At 40.5% G+C, this 18,106-nt stretch overlaps 2 protein-coding genes across 2 annotated transcripts; one reads left to right on the top strand and one right to left on the bottom strand.

Moving 5' to 3' along the window:
- Positions 1–274: 274 nt before the first annotated feature.
- Positions 275–7,375, bottom strand: MAIP1 (matrix AAA peptidase interacting protein 1). The gene is made up of 5 exons (XM_069022110.1): positions 7,061–7,375; positions 5,017–5,088; positions 3,115–3,241; positions 1,977–2,127; positions 275–697 (listed from the first exon to the last, which is right to left on the bottom strand). The coding sequence occupies exons 1-5, from the start codon at positions 7,361–7,363 to the stop codon at positions 619–621; spliced, it is 732 nt and encodes a 243-aa protein (XP_068878211.1). The 5' UTR covers positions 7,364–7,375; the 3' UTR covers positions 275–618.
- Positions 7,376–8,130: 755 nt separating this feature from the next.
- TYW5 (tRNA-yW synthesizing protein 5) lies at positions 8,131–17,285 on the top strand. The gene is made up of 8 exons (XM_069021492.1): positions 8,131–8,301; positions 9,206–9,360; positions 12,317–12,386; positions 13,252–13,296; positions 13,777–13,914; positions 14,513–14,600; positions 15,061–15,177; positions 16,895–17,285. Exons 1-8 carry the CDS (start codon positions 8,155–8,157, stop codon positions 17,149–17,151), a joined length of 1,017 nt encoding a protein of 338 aa, XP_068877593.1. The 5' UTR covers positions 8,131–8,154; the 3' UTR covers positions 17,152–17,285.
- Positions 17,286–18,106: the final 821 nt, after the last annotated feature.

Raw genomic sequence — 18,106 nt, 5'->3', positions numbered from 1 at the left:
GTTTTTCTGATTTCCAAAACGTATCTACCTCTTTGATCCATTTTCCCAGTGCAATGCTAAAAGCTTTTTCTTACTCCAATCCTGTAGCAAAAACTAATAGCAGCTCTAACTTTCTTGACCTCAAATATATTCAAAAGCAAGATTACCTCAAAATGAACTGCTGAGGCTAGACAAGCTAAGAAGTCCATCTACCTCTATTTCATCTTGCATATTTTTCAGTTATATATTGTACAGTCCCTAGGGAAAAAAGAAACACAGGAAAGTAACTCAGAAGGGCCATCAGTCATTTAAGTGTTTATTTTCAAATAGTACCACTTCTTCTCAGGATGTAAGAAATCGACATATCCGTAACACCTGCCTGAATGAAACTGTGCTGTCTAAATGCCTTGGATGAGCACTGGAACCAATTAAATTTCTACCAGCCTGTTCCAGGGAAAAGGCTTTGTTGTAATGCTGCAGCACAGTGCCAGCTGCAGAAACAATTTTTGGAAATCATACATAGAAAATTCATCCCTCTTTTGGAGGAAAGGGCAGGAAGGGAAAAAAAGACCTAAAAAAGCCTGGTATTTGTTACATTGGAACAATAACAATGGTACATAAAAAGGCTGTAGAAGGCATTTATTCTAACAGCCTTGGATGTTCAATCCGTGTAATAGTCCAGTCTGGTTTTGCTCCTTCTGTAAACTCCCTTTGGAACCTGAAAAAGAAAAGAGAATAAGTGAAGAGTTGTTAAAATTTACTTGACCTTAAGGAGCTACTAATACAACAAGGAATCATAAAGAAATATTTTACTTCAAACAGATTGCTGTAAAAACTACTGAAACTTTAATGCTTATGCCCCAAAATGGAACATAAAAATTATTTCTATGGTAAGAAATAAAATACACTGATTTCAGAGTGTTTTGGTTCAGATCCCACAGACAGGATCAAGCATCAACAGTAAAGACCCCGATATCAAGACAGCACTCAGTTTTTCACAGCAGGAATATGAATAAAGCTTAATGGAAGATCTTAATCTGTAAATAAGGGGTTTCATTTAATGAGGCAGTAAGCAAAGGGCTATCGTGCTCCATATTTTACTTGAAATTTTTCATTTTTACTTAAGTATAATGTATTTTCAGAACTACATCAAGGATCAAGTTAACAGTAGTACTGAGTCTCCCTTATCCAAAGGTAAGTCTGAGCTTCAAGCTGAATACTCATGTTCTCAAATAACCTGCATGTCACGGAAAGAGCAGTATAATATCATTGCTTTGTAATCATGTGCAAATCCACTCCTACAAAGTGGGATTTGGAAGATATTTAGGCTTTAAGGGAAGGCTCTCAAGGTTAATATAACTGCAGAAGCTTCCAACTCTAAGGAAGGTGCTGAACTCAGCTAAGGGATGGATCCACAACAATCCATCCAGGCAAAAAGTACTGGTCTCCTCATGAGTGTTACCTTTGTTTCAGAGTTCCTCATCACCTAGACTCCATATTTTCAATTTCAAATGTGGGTGTAGGAATCCTTGATCATACTGCATTTATCACACAAAACCCCTCACTTCTCCCAGCTTCTGAGAATCTTATTTTCAGTATATTTTGCCAACTGTGTAGATATTTTCTGCACTGCTCTGACATCAGTACACCAACACAGACATTATTTATAAGCATTCCTATGAAAATCCATCTTCCTAATGTGTGCTTTGAGGATCAGAAACCTCATTCAGTGCTCCAAATACTGCTCTTCCTGATAGAGAAAGAGTCCCCATAAATATCAACTCAGACGCAAGGAAACAACATAATGACTTTAGGGGTATTTAAAAAGTTTGGCCCTAAAATCAAAACTGGAAAGCTGGATGAGAATAAACTTAGATTAGAATCAAGGTAAATTAAAAACACTGGGCTCTGCAGTGGCACAGTGGGAGTGCTTGCAGAGCTGCTTATGACACAGGTACCTCATGGACGTGGGAATAGAAAGGGACAAGCGAACTTACTCATAGTTTGCTGTTAAAAGATGTTTCTTTTCTTTTGTGTTTTCATCTCCAAACACAATCTGGAAGACTTTGGCTTCACCTGGTACTTCATCAGGTAGATTAGCACCATTCAGATACCAGAAGCACATCAGGATGCTAACAAACTTTCTCCCTGTTGGAAATAAACCAAAACTTAAGTTAGATCTCATGTTTCTCATTGGTCAAACACTACTATTTGCTTCTTAGCATATGTTCTAGTGAGTCCCTGGAAGGACAGCTGACTTCAGCCATAAAGAATACAGGATAGAATAATGAGTGATAAAGCTATTTCAAGCCATACTCATGCTGTTTAGCAACAATACAAATACACTCTGTAAAAAAAAATGTATTTTATCATGAGTGTGGTGTGACAGTGTATATAAGGAAACTGAATGAAAAAAGTTGGTTCCCACAAAGTCCAAAGCTAACTACTGATATAACAAATGTATGTAGAGTAGTTCAAACATGGGAGCAGTTTAAGAGAGGAAAAAAACCCCTCCTATTTCCCAAACCAGGAAAAAAGCTAACTGGGTCTGACAACTTGAAATGCTCAACTGAAGACCCAGGGTTAGACCCATAAACCATCTCCACTGTGTCTGAGAGTGAACAGAGCAAACAATGCTGGTATCCAACCAGAAGAAAGACTTGCTTGAGCTCATTATGAGCTTAAAAAACCCCCAAACAATCAATGACTCTAGAAAAAAGTATATTTCATGACAGAAATACTAAAACAGCAAAATTAATTTCATTATCCAGCCTTCACCATTCTTCTTCGGGGATGCATTTCCATTGTTGAAGCAAACAGCTTTCAGCATCTATTAGAATCAGTTTTTGAGTGGTTTCAGATTGCTGAGGACTAATAATATGAAATTCCGTACACAAGAAGAGGAATAAGCAAAACCCAAACAGAAGTCAAAATAGTACCACGATGTATTAACAAAAACCTCTGTCTCTGGTTTAGAAGGAAATCAAGAAATTTTATATGGATGAATTACAAAGAGAGAAACAAGGAATGAGAAACAGTACTCAAAACCACATCTGTAAGGAAAATGTCTGTTTAGCAGCAAAACCAGGAAATAAGACTGCTCGTTGCTGAAATGTTTTAGGATTCTAAACATACCATCATCATCATAGTAAATGCGAACATCTCCTTCTGTTGTGTACATGATTGCATCAATGTCAGCTGCTAAAGCATCCCTGTGGCTGTCAGGGAGCAAAGAAATCTTTTCCTTCAGCACCTGAAGTACCTAAATTCAGAAAAACTGTCACTTAGTTTTTCATTAGGAAATTTAAATTACAATCTATTTCTACTGCAGTTAATAAAATGAGCTGTATTGCTAAAACATTTGTCTAACATATGTAACAGCTAAAATGAAAAAGCACTGGGAAGTTTGGGCATTCCTAAACCCTAATTCAGCAGGATTGAAGAAGGTCCATTTTCTGCTCAAAACAAATGAAAACCAAGCATCTTAAAAAACGTTTAGAAAATGTACTGTCAAAACAGCAGCTACAACACAAGCCATGCAAGTCCAGAACACCCCAGTGGAGCTTGCTCCCACAATCACACACTCTGCCTTCTCACTGCTGATTTCTTGCTATGTGCAGGTTCCCAAGCTTTTAATTCAGTATCTTCTTAGTTATCTTGCACAAATTTCTTTGAAAATCAGTTTCATTACCAATGAGTTTATCTTTGCCATTTTGTGATCCACACTCCATTTAAAAAAAGTTTAAACACTTGCAAATCAGAAAATAATGCAAAATCATTCCCCTGGTAATTCATTTCCATATGACACTTGCGTTCATGCTATCTAAGTGTCCTATGATCAACACAGCTGTGTTAAGTAGAAAATGGTGGGGTGCACAAACTGCACTGAGGTAGCACCTCAAACACCACATGAGAAAGTCACAAGGAAGGATGAAACCGCAGAACTTATTTTTAACTAATACTCATTTTTTACCCTAACTTGATTTACCATTTTTGAATAACAAACAAATTCAGAGGTTACATGGAAGCAAGAGGCAATCTTCACAAGGAGACATTGGTTTCTAGTATATTTTTCAGGCACAAAATTCACTGGCCAAAGAAATGACAAAGCAGTGTGGGATCACAGCCTCATCTGCTACATCCCTGGCTAACATGAAGTCTCTGCATCAATGTAAACCTGAAAAATTTACAATGACCAGAGGAAGTTCTTTCAAGAGGAAGCAGAGGAGATGCCCTTTCAAAACAACTGCAAGAAACAAACTCACGTTTTATTGCTATCTCTGTTCAGAGAGAGGAGGCAAGACTGTTCAGAGGGGATGCACTAGAACAGCACCCGAGTTTTTGCTGCAAAGGCATGGGTGGCAATAGGACAGGCCACGCTGACATCCTGTAACAAGGCAGCCATAGACCTGGAGTGTCTCCTCCACTTGACTCTGATGGATCTGCTACCTCCATGCCCTGGGAAGGCCAAGACAGCTTCAGCAATTAAAAATTCATAAAAACACAGAAAACACAGCACTGATGTTTAACCAGGTCAGTCATATCCCTGAGACTATGACACAAGACTAAGCCTTCCAGCCAAACCCAGTCATCAGCTGTATGATCTGATGGGTGTGGGAATGTATCAGTGCAGCAGGGATGAGCACAAACCAGTTTCTTTCTTCACCTGAATTCTGGTGCACAGACTGAGTCAGCTTCAGCTGCCTGCCTACCCCTAGAGACACAAAATTCTACCTGCCATCCAGAGCCTGCTGCCTTTCCATCCTTCCTGGCACACCAGCAATCTTTCTGGCATTTGGTCTTTATACTCAACAGCTAAAATACATTTTATTTTGTTTTAAATACAGTAACCTCAAACTAAGTTTCATGCCTTGAAATTAAAAGAGCTGCAGGACAAACAATTGCCCTGTTCTGCATTATGCTGTTTTTCCCAAATTAAACCAAGCTGCCACCTTGTAGATAACGACAGGCTGAGTGCATCCACATTACTTTACAACAAACAATCAACTGCTAGAATAGGAAATGGAGAGCATTTACCTCTGCTGATACAAGTTCTTCCAGCAAGTCAAGTTTACGCTGGGACAGCAGCTTTGAAACAACAGAAAAGGCCTACCAAAATAAAACAAAAACCAAACATGAACAAGAAACTCTAAGCAGGCATATTTTTTCAGACAAATCCATAAGTATATGACAAGTTACTCAAATATTCCATGATTTAAGATTTCAATATTTGCAGAGGGTATCACCATTGAAATATAGGCCCTCCAGCATTAAATGAGTGATTTCGTCAACTGATAAAAACATACAATTACTTTTCAATCTCTCATTTAAAACATCAAAGCTTTCAATAGGTAAGTGAATTCATAGTTTACTTAAAAAAAAAAAAAGCTTTGCAGTACTTTCTATGTTGTCTTTGCTCTTTTTGGTAATTCCAACAGTCTATGTCTTTCTCTGTAAATATTTTGTTTCCTTGCTCTCTTTTCCAACTCATCTTCTGGTTTCAGTCAAAACTGATGTAGCAATTTAAAAATTTTCTTTAGAAATCTGGTTTCATCTCTAGACATCAGGAAGCTCAACTCCCCTTTCCCCCCTCAATTTTGAAAGTATATTTACATCCAATTATGCCTCTAAGTATTCAAGTAGTGCACTTGTGAAGGACAATGTATTTAGGACTCTACACCAAGTAAAAACAAACAAACAAACAAACAACTAAAACGAAATCCCAAAAAACAGGCCAAGGTAAAACAGGTGGTTCTGCATATATGTCAAATTATTTGTTGTAGGTTGTGGGTTTTTTCCTCTCTTGAACTGATCTTAAATCATTTTAACATTCTTCCCCCGATGTGTTGTTTTGAGCTGTTTTTTTTTGTTAAAAGTAAATATAATAATAAAAAGTTTCCCAACAGATAACTCAGTAATTTTTACATGACCAGCTTATAGATAATTACCTCTTTGACACATTCTGTTGACAAAGCTTACTGGGCTCATAAATTTGGAGAAACAAATATATACACCAGCTCCATGCATGCCTAAGCTTTACAATTTCAGGAAAACCTGCTAAGAGGAGATACACTTCTCCTTAAAGTCTTTGTAATGTTTGGAAGGACCTTCCTTCACACTTCTTTTGGGTATGGCTTAACCAGTTCATTTTAATTGTGGAATCTAGGAAGACAATGAATTCCTGAAGAAAAGCACCCTCCTGCTTGTTTCACTCCCTGCAAAGTGTGGTGCTTGGAGCCAGCAGCAGGGAACTCCACGTATTTTACACACAGGAGCACATTAGTGCTACGACGTCCACAGGTAATAAATCAGGCTGGACATCAGGAAGAATTTATTCATGGAAAGGGCTGTTAAACATTGGAATGAGCTGCCCAGGGAGGTGGTGGAGTCATTATCCCTGGAAGTGTTTAAGGAAAGACTGGACATGGCATCAGACAAAGTAGTGTTTGGTCATAGGCTGGACTCAACATACAACACAAACACAGATTTCCTGGAGAGGGTCCAGCAGCAAGGATTGGGGGACTGAAGCATCTCTCTTACAGGAAAAGCTTATGGAACTGGACTTGTGCAGCCTCGAGAAGAGATGACTGAGAGAGATCTCAACAGTGTGTATAAATATCTAAAGGGGAGGAGTGCCAAGAGGATGGACCAGGTTCTGCTCGGTGGTGCCAAGCAATAGCATAGGAGGCAATGGGCAGAAACTGATGCACAGGAAGCTCCACCTGAATATAAGGAAAGACTTTTACTGTGAGCGTGACCGAGCACTGCACTAGACTGCCCAGAGATTGTGGAGCCTCCCTCGCTGCAGATATTCCAGACCTGCCTGGACACAGTCCGGTGCAACGTGCTCCACAATGACCTTGCTTGAGCAGGGAGTTTTGGAGCAGATGACTCACTGTGGTCCCTTCCCACCTCACTTATTCTGTGAATCTGTGACTATCTCCGAAGTATTTTCCAGTCTAACTGATTCTGTAGTTCCATGGAAATAACCGCGGGCATCGGCAGCCTCTGGGGAGGCTCAGCAGGACCTCTCCCCTCAGGCCGACCGCTCTCCTCGCCCCGAAACCCTAGGCCCACTCACCTGCTTGGCCCCTCGCGTGAACTCCTCGATGCTGAATTCCTGGTCGAAGTAGAGGCGGATGAGCAGGTAGTAGAAGCGGGTGCGGAGCCAGGCGAAGGGGCTGGTGATCCTCACTACCACTACGCGCCGCTGAGGGCCCTCGGTCCCAGGCCCGGCGGTGCTGGCGAACCGAGCGCTGGGCTGGGGCGGACGGGCCCGGGCGGGGCCCGGCGCGGCTGCGGCCGGCGGCAGGAGCCGAGCGGAGCCCGCCAGCGCCCGCGCCAGCCAGCGGACACGGCCCGGAGCCGCGCAGCGCAGCGCCATGATGGGGCCTGCCCCGCCCTGTCCGCTCGCAACTCCCGCTCCCCGGAAACACGGCTGCGGCCGCCGCTGGTTCCGGCACGGCGCAAACGGTCCGGGCGGCCGGCGGCTCCAACCGCGCCGGTTCAGGGGATTCGACCCCCGGTCACCTCCGGAGAAGGGAGGCGTCCCCTCTGCTGGCCCTGGTGAGGCCGCGTCTGGAGTACAGTGTCCACTTCTGGGCTTCTCAGTATAAGAGAGACAAGGGGATGCTGGAGAGGGTGCAGCGGAGGCCACAAAGATAATGAGGGGTCCGGAGCATCTCTCTTACTGAGGAGAGACTGCGGGAGCTGGGCCTGTTCAGTCTGGAGAAGACTGAAGGGGATCTCAGCAATGCATATAAATATCTCAGGCGGCTGCCAAGAGGATGGTGCCAGACATTTCTCAGTGGTGCTCAGTGACAGGATGAAGAGTAATGGCTACAAACTACAACATAATAAGTTCCACCTCAGCATGAGAAAGAACTGCTTTACGTTGAGGGTGGCAGAGCACTGGAACAGGCTGCCCAGGGGGTCATGGAGTCTCCCTGTCCAGAGACATTCAAACCCCGCCCGGACGCATTCCTGTGTCACCTGCTCCAGGTGACTCTGCTGTGGCAGGGGGTTGGCCTCGATGGTCTCCAGAGGTCCCTTCCAACCATAACAATTCAGTGATCCGCGGGCTCCCGACCCTTGCCCAGAGGGAGAGGCAGGAACGCTTCTGCGCAGGCTCCTCGTTCCGGGGGAATCAGCGGGGCGGACGCGGTGCCCGTGGCCATGGAGCGGCGGGAGCAGCCGGCGGTGGCCGTGGAGCGGCGGGAGCAGCCGGCGGTGGCCGTGGAGCGGCGGGAGCAGCCGGCGGTGGCCGTGGAGCGGCTGGGCGGGGTGACGCGGGAGCGCTTCCTGCGGGACATCTACCCGCGGGTACGGGGCGTTGTGAGAGGGACCCGCCGGAGCAGGTGGCAGTCCACGGGGACACAGGGCAAGGCAGGAGGTGTCCGGGGACCCCTCCTCGGCGGGCACAGCTGGTGCAGGCAAACCTCAGGGTTTGGGTTTTTGTGTTTCTGGAGAGGTGCCCTAATCAGTTGAGGGGAATGGGAGTTCAGAAGCAAGAAGCTTCTACAGGCAGATCCTCTCTGAGCTGCTGGCAACCTCCGACAGCTGATCTCTGTAAGAGTCCATTTCCTTTGGCAGTGGTTAAAAAGTGTGAGCGTTAGTTTTGTTGTTTTGTCATCTCTTGCTTTATTCGCAATAAATAAATGAGGATATACATAAATTGGACATCCCTCCCCGATGTCCAATTAAAAGCAAAAGTTTCTTTCTTTGTGTGCCGGCTGGATCAAACCTGTTCGTGGTTGTGAGCAGCGAGGAACCTTGATACAGGTGGAAAGTGCTTCTCTCATGAGAACATAACAGCATCACCACAGCTCACAAGATACACCTTAACTGTGTGGGCTTTTGCATGTTTTGTGCTAAGCCTTGGCTAAAAAGATTAAATCTATTCCTTCGTCTGGTTGGATTCCTCAATGGCCCCAGCACAAAGTGTGGGCTATAATTGTCTTTGCCTCTTCAGATCCTTCCTTACCCAACTAGGAAAGAAGCCATAGTTAATAGAGAAACAGTTCCATAATTTACTGCATTTTGTTTCAACATTTAGCATTTGATTCACATTGCTTGTGAACAGATTAGTTGAGACTTTGTGTAGTGGGTCCTGGCATTCAACTGACTTGTTTGCATGATTGTAATTTGAAAAATTCATTCTGACTTTTTTTCCCACTGAATGCTGTGGTCATTTCACCATTGAATTTTTTTTGTTGTTGTTCCTTAGAGAAAGCCGGTAGTGCTGACAGGACTGGAACTGGGCACTTGCACCACCAAATGGACAATAGATTACTTGAGCCAAGCTGAAGGATCTAAAGAAGTAAAGATTCATGTTTCTGCAGTGCCACAGATGGATTTCCTCAGTAAGAACTTTGTGTATAGGTACTTCACTCCAAGGTCTCTTGTATTTTAAAGATATGTGCTTGTAATTGCATCTGTTTGAAGCTGAGGGTGAGAACAGGAAGATAGTTTGTGAAAACATTACATTAGGTATCAAAGGGTTGTCTTCTATTAATTCTACATCCTGAATAAATACAATGAGGGTGAAATAGGGGGCCAAACAGCACCTTGAAAGTGATGTCATGAAGAAGTTTTGTAAAGGTATTTTGTCAGAGCACTCCTGTAGGAAATTTGAGCCTGGCACTTGCAGCTGTTAATTAAAAACAAACCAGATGTCTACAGTAGATGACATGGTATTTTGTTCTAGTTATATGGTGCATTCCCAATGTTCCTGAATAGTGATAGTTTCTGACTCACCATGGGTCTGATCCCCTTTGAATGCTGGTGTGTGGCAGGCATGGTATTCCACTCCAGAAATGGTGTAACTAATTAAAACCAAGCTCCTTTCAAAGTTAGCATGTGCAACTTTCAGAATGTTCAAACTACTGGGTAGCACACAGTTCACCAGCTCTTTAATCTTGATCAAAAACACTGATCTCCTCTGGAGCTCCTCTTCTGTAACTGCCAGAACATTTCTTCAGAGTTCATCTAATCTCAGTCATTGTGTTGCTCTTCAAGGGTAAATGCCTTTATTTTAGCAGTCCTTTGTTTTCCCCAGGTGGGAACAGGATGTATGCAGTCTGTTAAACTTCTAAGCAGGTGGGAATGTATGCTGTAGGTGTAGACAAGCTATGAGTCTCTGAGTGGGGCCTGTTGTTCACGGGATAAAAATACACATTACAATCACGATGCATTCTTGCTGCGTAATGAACTTTTGAATCTTTGAAATTAGGTTGTACTTGAATATCTTTGCCTTATCTCCATACTTTATTTTACCCACTCTATTTTGGGGTTTTTTTAGTACCTCTTGTTGTGAGTTCACATACAGTTGTTCTGGAGTCCTAGTTTTGGCAGGTTTGTAGACAGCTATATGGACTCTGATGCTCTGATGGTGTTTCATCATACCAGGTGTCAGGACTTTCATGTACTTCATTTGAAATTCAGGAAGCTTTGACCTTTTCCACAGCAAGCCCCTCAATCTAATCTGAAGGGAGAATAAGTAGAAACAAAATAATAGAAACTCTGAGGACTTACATGCAGTTCCATTAGTTTAAACTACAGAAGAACATTAGTAGTACTGCAGTTCGGTTGTAAGTTGCATGCTCCTACCCGTTTTTGTGTTGGTTCTAGAACGCATTCAGCCAGGTTGTGACGTGCTGCAGAAATCGGAATGTTTTTCTGCTGTTTTAGCTTTGTAAGCAGGTTCACGGAGAGGTCAGATGAGTGCCAGTGCTACTGTAAAGGGGGAGATGGGGTGATTAGGGCAGACAGCAAGGGTGGAGCTGTGGTAGCACCAGAATGCATCAGTTTAAGCTGTAGTAGAGCTGTGCTCTCACTTTCTTCAGCAGCAAATGTAAGTGGACATAATAGAACAGTTTGGCTGAAGTCAGAGCATTGGATTTTGTTTGGTTTTCTGTTGACTTCAGTGGGTTTTGTATTTGCCTATTGCAAACAAGCCTAAAATGTTTAGACAATTGCTCTAATTACTGTCAGATGCAGGTTCACATTCTGGTAGAAGAGATGACAGGATCAAGAAAACTTTTGAGAATGGTTTCTTCTTAACCCTGAGTACTTAGTGGTTGCTCTGAAATGTGATGTTTACATGCAATAATTCATTATCCAGTGATACTTAGTGTGAGATGGTGAGCTGAGTGAATGCAACATTTAATTCATAATAATGAATACATGTCCTGTTGCTGCTTGTGCTTGGTTTGCCATTCAGCTATCAACTGATACCAAAATTTGTAATCTGTATGAAAATTATTTAGATAATTGTGTAACACTCTTATTGACTTCAGAAGGACCAGCTCGAATGCCCAGTGACTCTTCTTGAATCTTCTGGAGTTGTGTTTAGTAAATTTAAGGAAAACTGTAAAGAAACATTTGAAAATATCAAGATACCTGTGTTTTCAGCAGCTGAGGAAGCATATGTTTTTTTTTTAAGTTCATATAACTGAAATAAATTTTATGGATCTACAAATGAAGGTAGTTATTTGTGTTCCTGCACAAATTCATAGCAGAAAATGCATAAACGTGTGTATCTTCCCTGTTGTAGTTTTCTTGACACTGAGCTTTTCTGCAAATTTATAAAAATGTATAGTAAACAAGCCTAAAAATGACACACTTAAAGAAATAGTTCAAGCAATTATTGCCACAGTTTGAGTGTTAATTTGACTGTGAAAAATTTTTTGTTCTGTGACTCAGACCATTCAGAACTCCTAAACTGAACAGGGGATCTTACCAAAGTGTATAAACAGTTGATGGACCTGGATCCTCAGTGGTTCATGGTGACAAGACAAGAGGCAATGGGCACAAGCTGGAATACAGGAAATTCTATTAATCTATTTAACACACACAGACACACCCTCTTTTGTAGTGAGGATGGTCAAACAATGGAACAAATGGAACGGGTTGCCTAGAGAGTTTATGCCTAGAATCTCCATCCTTGGAGATACGCAAAACTGAACTGGCTGGATGCTGTCCTGTGCAAGCTGCTGTAGGTGACCCTGCTCTTGGCAAGGGGCTTGGACTGGAGGATCTCCAGAGGTGCTTCCAGCCTCAGCAATTACGGGATGCTGTTTGGATATATATGGGAACAATTTACTAAAGCAGAGAAGTTTTTAAGTGTAGGATTTCTGTCTTGGGAGAACTCTTCAAACATCTGCTGCAAACACTGATTAGTTACCATGTTAAGTTAAAAAAGTAAGACAGCAGACTATTGCATCTTCCATTATACTTGATTTGGTAAGGGAGCTTATTATAAATCTGGAGTTTAGGCCACGTGTGGTTACATTGATTCATGGTATAAGTTATATATAAATAAATATTTATATTTCAGAACTCTGCCTTTTGATGTATTTGTACGAAGAGCAGCTGAAGTCAAGCACAAGGAGTACTTTCTTACTGAGGTAATTTCCTTAGTGTCACAGTTTCTTCTGTTGGTTATTTTGCTGGTATATGGAGAGGAAAGTGATGAATTGTAATTTAAAGTCTTACTTCAGTAAAAGACTTGATCTTTAATTTAAAAATGTGAGGAGAAGTAATTTTCCTCAGAAGTTGTTTTGTATATGTACACGTGGTTAACTTCAGTCACCCTGTTTCTGTTAACAAAACTGCTTACATGAGTAAAAATTCCAGTATAAAATTTAGAAATCAAACCTTGCTTTAAAATTAACAACCATATCATTTGTGTGTTTTGTGAGAAAATGTCATGAAGAATAACATTTGATGATTATCAAAATACAAATCCGGATATATTGTAACATAATTTGTGAGTAGCAAATGTGTGGTTATCTCTACATATCAGTGTTCAGGCTAGGGAGTTTTCAGGTAAGTATGACTGGGAAGCAGATAGTTTTGGATGTAGACATGCTTTTTACCTTTTATACTACATAGAATGCTGTAAGTTTTGAAGCCAATTAAAATAGTTTTCTGCATCAGTATACTGATGTAGAAAATTAAGGTAGTACTTAAATGATAATCTGCATTTGCTTTGAGTCTGTTCAGTAACAACAATGCTGAAGCAGTTGACCAGTCTCCCTACACTTCACTCTTCTTTCAGTTAACTTATTTTTCCCATTTCTCAAGATGAGCAGCAGAGATCAGTAAAGGGCAGTATAACAAAGTAGCTGAATTTGTAGATGTCCTTTATTTGTACCATATTTTAATGAAACTCTGCATTAGATTAATGAGAAAATACCAGCTCTTTGTTTAAGTGTTTTGGTAATTCTTATTAAAAAACCCCAAACAATTATATTTTTGTGTTCTCTTCAGGATGAAAAGTACTATTTGCGATCAGTGGGTGAAGATGTTAGGAAGGTGAGTTACTGGAGATTACAGTTCTAATATTGTAAAGTTGCAGTTTAGAACTATTTTTTAAAGCCTGTTATCATACAACTTACTTAGGGTCACATGGTTTGTGACTCTGACTGGATTTTGGTCAGAGTACTTCAATGTGTCTAAAATAGTTGCTGTTGCATGGGAGCTTTAGCTGATCACTGAAGAGTACATTGCTAAACTCCCTTTCTTTAGCTTTTGTTGTCAACTAATACAAAAGGATTTCTGCTGATCTCTTGCTTCTTCAGTGTGATTCCTAGCAGCCATGGTTAAGAGCAGCTCTCTAGCTGTTCTTATTAATGGCATTGAGCAAGTCAGTGCTGAAAAGCTTTGCTGATTTCAGGTGTTTGCCAATGCTGAATTCTAACCCCCTGTTTCATATGATGGGAAATCATTGTGAAGTGCTCCTCCATTTAAATGGGCATAGATGGTGCTCTAAGAGTTATGTCCTTTCTGTTTCAGGATATTGCAGATATCAGGAAGCAGTTTCCTATTTTAGCAGAAGATGTTAATATTCCAGAGTATTTTGAGAAGGAACAGTTTTTCTCTAGTGTCTTCCGCATCAGCTCAGCTGGATTACAGTTATGGACACATTATGATGTAGGTAATACCTGGGTTTAGCATAAAATGTTGCAGATGGCGTTACAGAGTTGAGATAATAAGGTGAAAATCTCTGTCAAAGATCAGAGAATAATGACAAACTTCACATATTTTGAAAGAGTGAAATGAATCACAATCAGTGGTACGGTGAATTTTAAATGATGCATTGCATGGGCATAATAACTGGGTTTATGTCTAATTCCGTAAGATTAAACAATGTTGTATTTTGTTTCCCTTTTTTTAACTGTTTTGAGTTTCAGTTGAAAATCTGAAACACTAACTTTCAATATTTTCGTCTTCAACATTACTTTCCTTTTATTTTTTTTATGCTAATAGTCAGATTAGAATAAATTCCAGTTGTACAACAGCCTGGCAACCATGCAATGATTGTAGTGGTTTCTAGCTGCAATGCAATAGATGTCAAATAAGATTGTCTTCTAACATTGTGCAGTGAATTCAGAATAAATTTATTTAGAAGATAATTCCTAATACATGAAAGTTTTAATAATTCTCTTTTTAAAGCTAATAATCAGATTAGTTGAAGTCTATATATTCACTCAACTTTTGGCTGACATCTCTTTTATTATGCTCATCCCAGGTGATGGACAACTTCTTAATCCAAGTCACAGGGAAAAAACGAGTTGTTTTGTACAGTCCTCGAGATGCACCATATTTATATTTATCAGGTATGCATATCATAGATATCTAGTTCAGAGTTTGGTGATTGTAGCTGCCTTTCAGCTCAAAAGTGTTGCACTTGTAGAAAATAATCACTAACAGATGACTTGGTATAAAGAAGTCATTTGTTCCTTTAACTCTGATCCTGTTTGCTTTAGTCAAAGCTAAGGAGAACAGCAGCTTTGCCTGATTGTTTTCAGCACCTAACTGAAGGAGTAAAATGTTCTGTGTGGGTTCAAAATGGTATTCTAAATGTCAGGAAAAGTGGTTTTTAATGTTAATAAGGTTGCAGTTACAGAACAAATACAGACAACAGGAGAACATCTCCTTTCCCTGCCATCAAGTTTCCCTGGTTATGAGAAATAAACCAATACTAAATTTGGTTCAAGAATTGCTGTTTCCAGCAATATGATAATGCTTTGTCACTATTGGAAGAGTGGGAATAATTATTCACTGAATTTTTGCTAGGTACTAAATCAGAGGTGCTGGATGTGGATAACCCAGACTTGGAGAAATACCCCCTTTTTGTGAAAGCCAAGCGCTATCAATGTGTTTTGGAAGCAGGAGATGTGTTATTTATTCCAGGTAAGTAATAAACAGTTCCAAATAGTGCCAAATAAATAGCATGGTATTAAACAGTCTTGTTTCTAATTTGTGATTTCTGGAGATGGTAAGAGGTTACTAAGGCGTTTCTGTGTTACAAGTAGGAGCCTTGAAAAACGTTGGCAAAACTCATTTACTTCTTCCAACTGTACAATTACCTGAAAAACGATCTTATTACATCTACTGACAAATCTTACTTTCCCTCAAGTTTATACCGTATGGTCCTGAATTTGTGTCTTGATAGATTAATAGTGTAAACTTACCTTCTGAAATCTGAAATTACTTCAGTGCCCTGAGTTTTTTAGTGATAGAATTTGAGTGAAATACCATTTCTGTTCTTCTGTAGCTCTTGCACTTGAGCACTGTGAGGCACATGGTCTGATGGGAATTATGGATGGTAGAGTTATTGGACCTTCTAGTGATTTCTAATCATCTTTGGGAAATGGAAAGACAATTTCTAATCATTTTTCTGCACAAGCAGAAAGCTGCTTCCTGGGCTGACATGACAAATTCTGGTAGTCAGGGAAAGGCATTTGAATTTTTCCTATTGAACTACTCCTACTTGTTACTGATTTTATGTTAACTCATCATGAGCTTGCAGCAGATGTGATTTATCCTGTCACTTTTACATTATCTGGGCAATATAAACAGGTCAGTAAACAAAAAAGTAATAGGTTTTTAGGAAATTATTTTATAATAGTTTCTTAGCCTTGGACTTATTATTTAATTTTGAATTTACCATTTATGTTTCTTCCTAAATAAACTTTTGGTTACAGTTAGACAGTGCTATGTTACACTGCTGCTGATGTCAGCATCCCTATTTTCTGGTTATGAAGTCCAGATACTTGTTTGTCTTTGCCAGTGGGTGAGCAGAATCAAACTTGAGACACACTCAGCTCTCGTAAGACTGACTGGGGAGAACGGGGATTTTTGAGTCCAGAGAATGGTGCTAGCTTTGTCAGCATCCTGCAGTGCAAATCACTGAAAAAAAAAAGTTTTTTGAGGAATGTGTGTGGTTATTATGAAGAAGGTAGAAGCAGCCCCTCTTCCTAACCTGAAAGAAACTTCATGTTGATTTCTCAGAATAAACTTTTCTATGTCTTCAGCACCTACAGGTGAATAAGATGCAATACACACAGCATTCAGTCTTTTAGCTTAAAATTCAAATAGCCTAAATATACCATATTAAACTAATCCTTCAAAAGTACTCAATGAGGCAAAGATGTCTTGGCTTCCTTATCACAGTCATGATGATTCAGCTGAAAAGCCTCATGACTTCATTATGGGAAGGTTAGCAACTTGCCTGAGTGACCTGGCTGATGCTGGTGGTTTACATTAATGCCTGGGCAGTATGTGCAAGGTTAGGGACTAAGTGAAAATAGGTATCTGCATTTAGAGGGGATGTGAGTGAGGGAAGGAGTCATACTTTCGTCCTACACAAGCTTATCCTTTGCTTACATTTGAGTACCTCTACACTTCCGCAATTGTTACCTTCATGGGAAGTTATGGGTAAGTATAAACATCTTGAAAAACTTCTTAAATTTGGTACAATGCAATATATTCATATGAATACAAATAAACAAAAATACGGTAGTTGAGACTTCTCCTCAACTAGATTTAGTTTGGGTGATTCTGACGCTTTGAGTCACATGGAAGTTTTGGACAGTAATTTTTATTTTAGACACTCTTCCTTCTACAGCTTTGTGGTTCCATAATGTAATTTCTGAGGAATTTGGAGTGGCACTGAATGTTTTTTGGAAGCACCTTCCTGCTGAGTCCTATGATAAGACTGACACTTATGGAAATAAAGATCCCATGGCAGCCTCAAGGGCTATTCAGATATTGGACAGGGCCTTGAAAACACTTGAAGAACTACCTGAAGAATATAGGGATTTTTATGCTCGGAGAATGGTTTTACGCATCCAAGAAAAAGCCTATAGGAATGATTATGGCTAAAGTAACACATTGTAATTCAGCAAGGTCCCTTGCAAGTAGAAAATTGTATGTTAGTATGGAAACTGTCCATATGCACTTACACTTTCTGTGAGACCAATAAAAACTGTCAATAAACATTCATCTATGACAAAGTCGATCTTGTAGATTTTCTTTCCAGTGTTCCATGAGAAGTGGGGACACAGTCCACTTGATCTGGAGATAGTCTCTTTTCTGCAACGAGACAGACATTTGCAGTGCCTCCACTTGTAACTACTTTTTTGGAATGTTCTGCTTAAATTTTTCTGCACTAAAGTTTTGGTATGTGGGCTGACAGCACGTATGCTTAGAAGTAACTGCACATCTTCCTGAATGCAACCTCATTACAGTTTAGGAAAGCCATAGTGGTTTCTGAGGAGTCCCAAGAAAGCCTTGGGTGGTAGCTGTAATGGCCACAGTTTCTTTTTAAGTAATGATCTGGCAATTAGTGTAGGGAGTTTCTTCTCCCCCTTGTAGTGAGACAAAGTGGGTATGGGAAAAAAAGCAAAAAGTAATCGTGCCAGGTTATGCTTAGAATTGTGTGGCAGCTTGACTGCAATGTAAATGATTTACCCTTTTCCTAGCTCAGTAATGTATTATTGGGGGAAAATCTTTTTTGTCACTACCCCAGTGCAGTCAGACAGCATTGCTGTTTCTGCAGCTGTGAAACACTTGGAACTAATGTGCCCACAAATCCATTCAGATACAGTCCTAGAATCTGCAGTGGAGTTCATAGTTCTGGAGTAGACATAGATTCTATTGAGAGCTGTATTTGACATGCTCTTTGTAACCATATGGAAGGGGGTTTGCATAGCACCTTTTGGGATGGAGCCTGTTGTTTAGGCATTGTAGAAGGTTACTTTTTCAGCAGATTGTGGTGCTTACAAAAGCCCTGTGAAATAAAGGTGGGGATCTCACAAAAAGGATAGGCTTGTCATTG

The sequence above is a fragment of the Aphelocoma coerulescens genome, chromosome 7 (assembly GCF_041296385.1).
Source record: "Aphelocoma coerulescens isolate FSJ_1873_10779 chromosome 7, UR_Acoe_1.0, whole genome shotgun sequence".
Classification (NCBI taxonomy): Eukaryota; Metazoa; Chordata; class Aves; order Passeriformes; family Corvidae; genus Aphelocoma; species Aphelocoma coerulescens.
This window is presented reverse-complemented; position numbering and strand designations above follow the sequence as displayed.